Genomic DNA, 11,542 nt, shown 5'->3' on the forward strand with positions numbered 1-11,542 from the left:
TCTAACGAAGCATTACATTTGCAAGAACAAGCTCTCTTCATTTGTACACAAACCATCACTCCTTGTAATAATACAACAGCAGTTCGAATTACGTATTTTAAAAAAAAAAGGACATTTAGTTTGATGAGAAACACAACTGCCCCTCATATCCAGGTTTTCTAATAAAATCTCATCTAACGGGCCGAGGATGCATCAAATCTTGCCAGATATAGAACTCCTTTTCCTCTGCAAAAGCTGCATCAGCGGCCAGAATATGTCCAGTCTATGGAAACCTTTGCAAGCCTGAGTACATTTGCAGATGTTTAAATATGTTGGCAATTGTTACAAATGCACATGATGTCAGGAATGATTCTATTAGAATCCAATTACCTCAACAATGAAATGAGCCCATGTGTTACTTAATCGACTTTCCATCACGCCCTTCAGGATGGTCAAATCTAGACTGCGGATCACCTGGGCTATCTCCAAGAAAACGCCACGATCATTGCAAAGCATCTGCAGCAGATGCTAGTTAGCAAATCCTTGTAAAGCATACAACATTTCCGTTAGAAAATTTAAAATTGCAGGACCTACCTCTATGAGGAGGTGTCCTGGGTATGCAAGGTCTTCCACAACAATAGGACATATCTGTAGATCATTTCCAAATTCAAAGGCCCAGCTTTTCCCACTTTGGATATTCACATTGGTTTCAGACAATCTGCAGTTCTTGCGATCAGCAACCTGTACGCATGTCAGTTCAATCATAGTGAATTTCAGTTACACAATACAGAGTAACCTAATCACTGCAGTGAGTTCTCTTTTTTATTAATAGCTGTTTTGCCCTGTTAGCATAATATGTTGCGTTTGATATTAATTTTCATTTTTTTTCAACCGAGTTCGGACCCAAACTAACTGCTTCCTCATCATGCACTGTCATCAGACTTCACTGGCCTTTGTTATTTTGCACAAACTATAGTGAAATACTCATCCTGGTCCAACAAGACCTGACCTAGTCGAACAAGGATCAGGTCCATGGGATGCATCATATTGTCAATAGATTTCAATGGATGCTCGTAGCTGACATTCTAGGTATGGGTTAATTAAGTTTAATCTATTGAATACCTAAAAAGAAATTGTGCATTGCCTACTTATGACCTAACTCGATTACAATACACAGCTGTGACGTGCATAAATGGGTGTTTGAGGCTTTCTGCACCTCTAATCGGAGCCATTTGCTCATTTGAACTTCGAACTTCTACCGACTTTGAAAGACCATGCTCTAGATCAGCATCAATTTTTCCAAATCCAGGAAATCTCTCTCCTGGTCTCTGAACAACTTTTCTCTAAGTAATTTTGAGTATGTAGCCAATGCTGTCCGTAAAATAAAAGAACACCATTAATAATATTTCATCTACACTGAATATGACTAGACCAATTTGGATCAAGTGTAAGATCTATTGCTCTGCGATTTTCCTTTTCCCTATTTTCTGGGATGAGAAAACTTAAATCATTCTCATTTACAATGTTGACCAACTAAGCTTGCAGCAGTAGGATGCTATCTTATGAATGTCCCAAGTTTTTTCTTTTCTTTTAGTTTGACTGCCAAGAGTATCCTTAAGCCAGCTTGCACATCAACCAATACTAAATCATCTTCCCAGGTAATTTTAAACACTTCCCACATCGATCTGGTGCTTCTAGGTGAATAAATTCCTCGAATGCTAGCTCCAAGGATTGAATTCAGAAAGTCAAAGAATGGAACAAAACTCCTTGACCACCAATTATTCTCAAGTTGATTACAGCTTAATAACACATCTAATGGTTTTCTCCACAATAAAAAAAAAAGAAGACAAAATAGCACATTTAATGGTACTAATTGGTGCAAGTAATTTGACTGGCAAAACCAAAGCATTGCCAAGAGACTGATCGACATGAAGCATCTATGAGACCTGAAGTGACTTCACATACCTCTTGATGCACCCACTGCCTCAATTTCTCGGCCTGGTCAGTCACACTTCTTAAATACTGCATGTGCTTTATGGTTTGATCCAAGAGGCCATCAATGCTACACTGCATTTACCACACCACACCAAGCAAACTTATATACAGAATATGAAAAACATGTGAGATGACTCTGAAGTACACAGAAACCCAAGAAACCTCACCTTTGAACCATTTGGGACAAGCTCCCTCAGCTCCTTTACCCGGTCCTGGATCAGCTGCCTATCCCTTGGCCTTGGCTTTTGGTTTTCACCGGGTCTGGCCCTTCTTCTGGCCACATTTGACATCTTCTGGCCTTTCCAAGGGTGCTTGTAACTTTGATCCTTTTCCTGTTGTTCCTGGTCAAAAATTGTACTCATCATGCTATCTAAAGCAGCTGTAGTATCAGTATTTCCACTTCCAGAAATACATACAGATGCTAGATGGTTCCATGGTGCCAAATCATCCCCCACCAAGGTTCTTGTTTGAAATTGGTTTTGAGAAGTAGCAAGAAGGTGTCCTGACAACATTTCAGATGACTTCAAACTATGGGATCTGTTAGAAGACGCATTATCTGAACTACTATATGAATTGCCAGCCACTGGTTCCAGCAGAAACTCAACCTCACCTTCTCTAGCAAACAAAGAAGGCTCAATTCTTGCACTGTGATCTTCGCTGAAGATGAAATTTGAGCTCTTGCAACTATCCTCCACCAATAAAGATGGTTCCCATGTCTTTTCATTGGTCTGGCTCAAAAAAGGTGGTCCAAGTACTTTATGCAACTCACTGCCTTTGGGAAAGCTAAGAAAACTCTGTCTATTTTTATGATAGACATCATTGGCATCCATGCCTCCAGATGACTGCTCTACCATATCTGCAGTAGGATAAGTATTCATCATCCCATCCAAGGGTTCTCCAAACCATCCCACATTGTACTCATTACAGTCAGAATATGCTTGCAATTCATCCATCAGATAAGAGAGTTCAAATATCTTACTCTCAACCATCCCCGGTTGGCTGGCACTTAGAGATTCACTTGGAGGGGACACATCAGCAAAGATAGGCGATAGACTATTATTTTTGCTTTCACATTTGAAAACTTCTGGTTGCTCATCTTTATGTAGCTTGACACTATTGACAGGTATTGAATAATTTGAATCTTCACTTTTCACTTGGCTAATGGAAATAGCTGAAGTTGCATTTAATTGCTCAACAGGACAAGAGATTAATGTAGACTGAGCTTTAAACTCCCTCTTTAAAGTGAGAGGAACTGCATTTTCTCTAGTACTGTGAAGATCATTGAATCTACCTTTAATATAGGCAACTATTTGAATATCTTCAGCAACCTGAGAACAGGAGAGGAAAATAAATCCTTACAGGAGATGAAACAAAGCAAGGCAGATGCATGCTTTGAACACACACAAGCTCGCAGATACCCACTATCATGCATGCATACATGTATACATTCACATGGGACACTGATGACCTCATTCTGACATCCAGGATCCGGCATCCATTATTTTTTATAGGGAGAAAAATGATATCATAAGCAGATTAATAAATTACACAATTAAATCCATTTGAATAACTTGACAGGTTATCCACAACTGTAGAAACTGCCTAACAATAATTACCATGTCCAATTGTCCATTTCTAGTGCATAATGATGGCAGGTAAAAATAACTTTTCACACCTTTATAGTAACCAAATTCAAATAGTAAACTGCCTCAACAGAATATGAGTGCAATAAAGATAAAAAAAAACACATACCTCGTCAAATGATCCAAGCTGCAAAACTCCATGTGGAAGTACAGGCACCAGCAAAATAGTCTGCACATGAATCACATATTCACAACTGACATTATCCATTTGAAGGGGGACTATGATAAATTTTAAATGTTCACAACCAACTTCCAGCATGCATAAGCAGTACCAAAATCTCTCTCTCTCTCTCTCTCTCTCTCTCTCTCTGTAACACGCGCACACGAGCGCACACACATAAATATGGAGGAATCAACAAACTGAATATGATGATCTATTGTTAATAGAATTCAGAATTAAATTACCTTGATACCTGATGCAAACTGAAGTAGCCATTCTTCTGGAAACTGCCAGTGGAAAGAATTCATTTTTTAGGTTCTGTTATTTTCTGAATATAAACAAATTTGGTTATTTTGATAATCTATCTCACCTCAGGAACTAAATTCTTGCTCATTTCACAAGAAAAAATATTGTTGAACGAAAGCCAGAAATGGTCCCCTGTATATGCCACTTCACCAACAACCCTGAAAAATTTTGGGATCCAAAATCAATTATGCTCTTTTCAAACTTTTCAATGACATGCATCAGATAAAACCTCGTTTTTTAAGTCGCAAATTATCTTTTAAGTAAATATATGAGAATGGAAGAAGTAAACAACAGAAAAATTATACAGCCCTCTAATTTTAGATTCGTGAAGTACATAATTGCAAAGGGTCTAATGAAACGAGTTTAGAAAAACAGAGAGGGAAAAAAAAAGAAGCATGTTATATTGAATTAGATAAGTCAAGCATGGGATTATACCCCTCTCCTAAGGGATACTGAAGGTGCAACATATCAGCCACGACAAGTTCGATTTGATGTCCCCCAAAGTTAGCATTAGACGCACTCGCATCGCGGAGGGAAGAAGCTAGATCATTCCCACCATTGCAGTAAACATCTGAGGATATAGTTTGCAAAGGTTCTCGTGGTTTTGGGCAATCAAAATATCCATCTTCCCAAGTCAAAATCCTGACACAGAAATGAAGATATTTAACTTCACGTAATCAGTTGTTATGTTTCAAATGATACTAGACTATATACATAGGCAGACATAGAATCAAACATGCGTGTCTATTCCAGTAAAATTTATTATGGCAAGATTGTGGAGCAATTAATAACCAGGGATTTTACAGCGGAAACACGTTTCCTTAAGAAATTTCTCATGAATACACCATGTAGAAGGCCTGCCTAAAACCTGACTAAGGAGGGACTTAGTCTCCTTGAACCAAAGTTGGCCCGAGGATACCCTGACTGTAGAAACCAAAAGAAAACATTCCAAAAGATCAACCCAAATATGATGGGACAGCTCTTAGAAATGTTCTGTTTAGCAGGCATGAATTAAAACATCGTAGCCATATATGCATCCACGAACCAACTGCCGAGCTATTAGAAAATACTCAATGGTAATTCATTCTAGTTCAAACATTTGATTCTGCATCTGTCAACAAAGTCCTTCCAACCAGTCACATAATTGAAATCCATCAAAACATCAAATTCATGTTAACCGTTTCTAATATATTAAAAGAGAAACAAGAAGATATTTACAGATTTATCTTACAGTTTTACAACAAATTATAACCCATAAATTCAAGAACAGAAAAAACAGCCATAGAATTAAAACAACATATAGTCAAATAAAACATCTGATGAAGAAAATGGGTTTGGCAAGAACAACTTACATTGGGCTCCCATATCTCATCTTCCAAAGAACAGCATATTTCCAGTCTGAATTATTGCAAAGACTCTCCAACAGCTGTCTCAGATCAGTAGTTCCCATCTGTTGACTTTTCGACAAAAACACAAATCTTTACTACATACAACAATTTCTAGCCAAATAATTATTTCTATCCCTAAAACCCTTCACTAACTGCCCCGATAAGACCCTCGTCCGGCTTGTTTTATCCTCAAACCTGCTCTTCGTTTTATCGGTGGCCCTGTCGAATTAAGTAGTAAAAATCTCATTTCTAACATTAAACCTTAACCCCCTTTCTCTCCCTCCCTCGCTCCCAATTACGAACTCTTTCTTACGCAATTTGTTATAATCACAACACTCAAACAGCACAAAATAAAGAGATGGGCTTGATTTCAACAGTTTTTCTGTTCCAGTATTCCATGAAATTTACTGCAATCAAACGAAAGCAACACTCTCTGGTTCTTCAAATTGCCTGAAATTGAAGGAATGGAAGAAGCAGGGCTGAAGCAAGATCCACTGCCCAAAAAAAAATAAAACAACGAAAGATCAGCTGATTGGTTACCAGATATTTGCTTATGTATAAGGGCAGGAGAAGACGACAGAATTGGAGAATCAGAGAGAAGAGTTAGAGAGGTTCAAATTCGGTGGATTCCATAATGGTGTTGGGTGGAGACGGAGAGAGAGAGAGACATGGGAGGGCAAAATGCTTTTTTTATGTAATGCTTTTCCACTCGAAACAAAAGCAATGAATGAAGTGTGTTGCCTCCATTAAAGCTGACTTTAAATAGAGTGTTTACTACTTACTACCCCCGCCACCGGTAACTGGTTACATCGTCACTTTTGTTTGTGTCCCCCTCCCCCTCTGCTTTTCTACATTACATTTATCCACGATGTCGGAATTTATTTACTTTGGATACGTGAGGATTCCAGGCCCACCGCTAGGATGGATGGATTCTTTGCAGACAAAATGCAATAATAATAATATTTTTTAATTTCTATCTCGCTTGCTCCCTTTTATTCTATTTCTAAAAAAATATATAGAATAGGTAAAAGAACTAAAACATAAAAATATAAAATCAAAAGAATTTATTTATTTATTTATTAGGAACTAATTAATACTTAACCCTAATAATAATATTAATAAGGAGGATTAGGGAAGTTAACGGTTGAACAACTAATTCATCAATAAAATAGTTTGTTTCGATCTAGTTTGAGCTTTTCAAAATTCAAATATTGTTATGTTTCAATTTTTTTTGTCATATCATATGTATACTTGATGTGGACTCATTAACTATGAAGCAACAACATGCTTCAAAATTTATTATGTATTCATATTGTAAGTGAAATCATAATTAGTATAATTATAATTAAATTAAAAGTTTTAATTTAATTCTAAATAAATAAAAACTCAAAACCTACCAACACTAGTTTATAACCTAATTTGAGCTTAAAAACAAAACAAAACAAAACAATTGATAGGGTAGCAATCCTATTTATGTTTTTAGAACAATGTAATAAAATTTTAGTTTAATTTAATGATTGGATAAAAAATTATACTCGTTTTATTAGATCGGACATTGTACTCATTTGTAATTTTTTAAAATCTAGAAAATGTTAAAAATTAATAAAAATAATAAAATAAAAATATTTATTCTAAAAATAATGAAAAGATGATCGACCTCATTAATAATAATAATAATAAAAGTTATTTGTTAACTTCCATCGATTGTACATATATAATATATGTGGTATTGGTATCGTGTTGTACTAGCTCTCTTGCACATTAAATTAAATATACAACTCCAGCATAGATAAACTAAATCATAAATAGGTTAGAGTATCGCAAAAATCACAAGAAAAAATTATTTATTATGACATTACCATTTGAGAACTTGAAGTGATGATCTCAAAAGCTGGACCAGATCAATCAAACTACTCTACGATCCAGCTATTGGAGAAAATATGAATCTAGAATTTGAGATGTCAAACGATACTTGGTTTGTAAAATGTCAAAATCGCAATAAAATAAAATAAAATAAAAAAATAGTATCATGTTATTTTAGGATATAGCTAGGATTTCCGAAGAGCCAATATGTCCCTCTGGAGAGGAATTACTTTCTTGACTTAACTTTTATGGGGTAGCAGTTGTGCTTGACCCTTCAATAACCTCAAACTAAATAAAAAAAATTTAGTAAAAATACTAAATCCGGCCGTACTTCAGACAAATATTTAATTATAGTTAGGTTAAATGTTTAATCTGTAAAACTCTTACCGTACTTCAGACATCTTCATCAAGACTAAAATATAATATACATTTGCTAATATAATGATCACTAGAAGTTTATATAATCGTTAATTTTAAGACCCATGAAATTAGTTGAGATATACGCAAGTTGATCCGGACATCCATGTTAATCAAATATACAAGCATATATATATATACATATATATATATATATATATGATTATCCAAAAAACATGCATATGATATATGGGTGATCGGGAACTCTCTAATATTGTGTTTTATTTTCATTATATATTCTTTCATTGCAAGATTTGTTAGGTCTTGAAATACATAATTCATTAGTTTTTTTTCTCGTTATATAATAATTAAATACATAATAATTAAGATTAGAGCTTAGTTTATTGAAAGAAGTTATCAAATACATAATCATTAATTAAGCTATGTTTATTTACATGATTGTGTTTTATTCTATTATAAAGGTAACCACCTTAGCAAACTATGTTCGGCTATATATCTCACAAGAATGTGGGTGTTTGAAGATGAGAATTTTAGTCTGTTTCGATAGGATTTAATTTATTATGTGCTAAATATAGTGTTTAATATTCACAAAAGAAAAAATAAATAAATAAACCAGGCTTGATTCAATAAAAAATTAGGGGGTTGATGTGAGTCAAATCTTGTGCTTTATTCTGTCATATATACCGGTAGCCACCTTAACTAATCATGCTTGACGATCTCGCAATAATTTGGGTGTTTGAAGATGAGAATATTATTTTGTTTGGTAAATTTTATAATATATAGTATTTGCTCAAGAACAAATGGTAATTTGAATCAAATCACTTTGTTAAGCAATATATAATAGTGCAAATAAAATCTAACAGAGAAATTAATTTACAGTTTTAATATTGAGAGAAACTATACAGAAATTTCATCTCATAATTATTTATTGAGGGAGTTCGATGCCAAGACAGCTTTGCCTTCTTGATGACCCACGTAGGGCATATGGGAGCAAGTTTTACTTTGGTGCCAAACCTCCACTCATCATCGGTTTCGTGTTAGCAGCTGAATGGAAGAAGTCCCTTTTTCTTTTCTAAGATTATTATCAGTTTTATGTACAAAAAGTCTAACTTCGAGCACATATTTGACCCTACCATTGTAGATTAGACTTTGGAAAACCGAGATTTTACAATTATATATTAACTCAAATATATATATGTTATTTTATTCCCCGTGATTTGGATGGATGGATGGATGGATATTCTACATCCTAATTTGTTTTGCTTGATGGTTGAAACTATCTTAGACAAGAAATTAATTAATGGTAATGTCACTGATGATGTTATTACTCCTTAAACTTTGAATCGACTAGTTTCTAATTTGGTTAATAGATTTCCTTATTGTACGTACTTAGCCACTTGTTTGGTATTGCATTTTATTGGAATAGGGTAAAATTTGAATTTTTTTATTTAAAATTATTTTTTATATATTTTTAGATTGTTTTGATATGTTAATATAAAAAATAATTTTTTAAAAAAATATATTATTTTAATATATTTATAAATAACAATCATTTAAAAAAATAATTATATCACATACTCATATACATCTTTAATATTTTCTCTCAATTTACCTCATTAAATAATAAATAGACTCACTTCCCTTGCTACGGTTGGAGATGGAAGGATTACACCAAACAAAATTGAAACAGTGCATGGACCATCTATGATGGTATGATTTAATTATCTTATCGTACGAAGCTTCATCTAGTTAACTAGTTAGTGAGAAGGTGTTTTCTCCATGCTATCATTCAAAAATTATTATTTTTTGAGAAAAAAAATTGTTTATAAATGCATTAATTAATTTAGACTAGATAGTTTATTTAAAAGTTGATGGGAAGAAAGCTTTAGTATATAAAATCTCTTTTAAAATAATACCTGATGCAAAGCTTTAATTAATACTAAATGCCGGAACAATACAGGAAAGATAACAAGCACAAAAACATAAGGTTATGATATAAAAAAATGAATCAAATAGAAACACTAATTTTAAACTATACTATTAAACATTTTGTGTTCAGGTAGTTTATCTCTTTATAAGGTTTACAACTCTTTAAATCAATCCAAAAACTAACCTAAACAAACTAGGAAACCTAAAAATAAAGGAAAATCAATAAAAATCCTAAACAGACTAGGAAAAACAAAATTAATAAGCAAAATATTTAATTTTTCTTAAGTTGGAGATAATAATAACTAAGAAAAATAATCTTTTCCTAAAAACTCTTCTGCATCAATTTCCTCAAGTTGGAAAGAACTCATCATTAAGCTTAAATTATTTTTGCATCGATCTCATGGATGTTCAGTTAATAGTTTCCAACCCTTTACATGCCCAGCTTTTTCATTAGAAATATCATATCTATTAACAACATGATCAGCCTCCCTAACAACATATTCAATCTTAATCTTAGGAGGAGGTTTGAAAATCTGCTTCACAATTTTTATTTGAATTACAATAATATCAACTTTGACCCCATCAATTCTAAAATTATCCTCAAGTACATGTAAGGCACATCCTTCATAATATGTTTAATCAAAAATCACTTTTAGAACTGCATCTAATTTTGTTCCCTTCTCATGGACATTATAGATGAAGAATTTTGCATCTAAATCTTCTCATTCATCATCATCCTTATCAAGTTTTAGTTGTTGATTCTAATCCATAAAGAAACTACAATCATCAAAACTTTCTATTTCAACATCATCTTCTTCTCGACCAAGAAATTATTTTCTCTACTCATGCATATGAAATGAGTTCTCAAAATTATTAATCAAGGATCCGTGATCACTCTTCTCACAATCCATCGGGCTCTTTATCTCTGTCAACTGACAAGTTAATTTACAATCTACCTCTACATATCTTTTATCACTAGCTCATTAACACCTCTTTTCAATTCTACAATTTATCTTTGTATATCTTCTATAACCAATTCCAGAACATTGAGAAACATCTTCATCCTCTCGTACAATAGTATGTTCTATTATGTTATGTCTTCTAGCCATGTTTATTCTAGTGAATAACATGCAAATAACTACTATGATTCATTAGGTTTTGATACCAACCAATGCATACTGAAAAAGCATAAGAAAAATAACAAGCACAAGATCATTTTTTTTTCGAAAGAAGGGATTATAAATAAATTCTAATTCACAATTTTATTACTGATTATTTCTTTTTCATCTAGTCTCCTGAAATACAAGCTAAACACAATAACATCAACTTTAACCCCATCAATTCTAAAATTCTCCCCAAGTACATGTGAGGCACATCCTTCATAATATGCTTAATCAAAAATCACTTTTAGAACCACATCTAATTTTGTTCTCTTCTCATGGACATTACAGATCAAAGCATCTAAGTCTTCTCCTTCATCATCATCCTCATCAAATTTTAGTGGTTTATTCCAACTTACAAAGCCATAAATGAGAACTAAAAATAAAAATGGAAAAGTAGAAAGGTAGGTGTAAATCAAGATATTTAATCTCATAGGATGAGAAATTTACTCAGTTGTCTTTGCTAAATTTCTTTATTAAAATAATTTTTTATTCAATCAAATGATAATTGAAATAGATTCACACATTAAATTGATTAAATACAATAGAAAGAGAAAAAAAGATTATGCAAGGCTACACATATTGGAAATATTACCTGAAAATAAATATTTTTTATTTAAAAAATAAAATTCATCTATACAAAAGATAAAAAAAAAATTATACATGAATCAGGAAAACCTCTTCAATAATTAAATGCATACAAAATAACCAAAAAATAATCATCATTTAAAAAAGGCTTTC

At 33.1% G+C, this 11,542-nt stretch overlaps 1 protein-coding gene across 4 annotated transcripts; it reads right to left on the bottom strand.

Moving 5' to 3' along the window:
• Positions 1–17: 17 nt before the first annotated feature.
• Positions 18–6,288, bottom strand: LOC7487274 (transcription factor bHLH155). Of its 4 annotated transcripts, none has more exons than XM_024602957.2 (11): positions 5,436–6,288; positions 4,519–4,725; positions 4,148–4,241; positions 4,023–4,064; positions 3,727–3,786; positions 2,391–3,302; positions 2,142–2,315; positions 1,945–2,046; positions 574–720; positions 370–495; positions 18–282 (listed from the first exon to the last, which is right to left on the bottom strand). In XM_024602957.2, exons 1-11 carry the CDS (start codon positions 5,531–5,533, stop codon positions 193–195), a joined length of 2,052 nt encoding a protein of 683 aa, XP_024458725.2. In that variant the 5' UTR covers positions 5,534–6,288; the 3' UTR covers positions 18–192. The 4 variants fall into 4 exon arrangements, with proteins under 4 accessions (XP_024458725.2, XP_052309615.1, XP_002309084.3 ...); XM_052453655.1 differs by having other exon boundaries at positions 2,142–3,302; positions 5,436–5,921; positions 6,012–6,287; XM_002309048.4 differs by having other exon boundaries at positions 2,142–3,302; positions 5,436–6,287.
• Between the last annotated feature and the right edge of the window lie 5,254 nt (positions 6,289–11,542).

The sequence above is a fragment of the Populus trichocarpa genome, chromosome 6, assembly GCF_000002775.5.
Source record: "Populus trichocarpa isolate Nisqually-1 chromosome 6, P.trichocarpa_v4.1, whole genome shotgun sequence".
NCBI lineage: Eukaryota > Viridiplantae > Streptophyta > Magnoliopsida > Malpighiales > Salicaceae > Populus > Populus trichocarpa.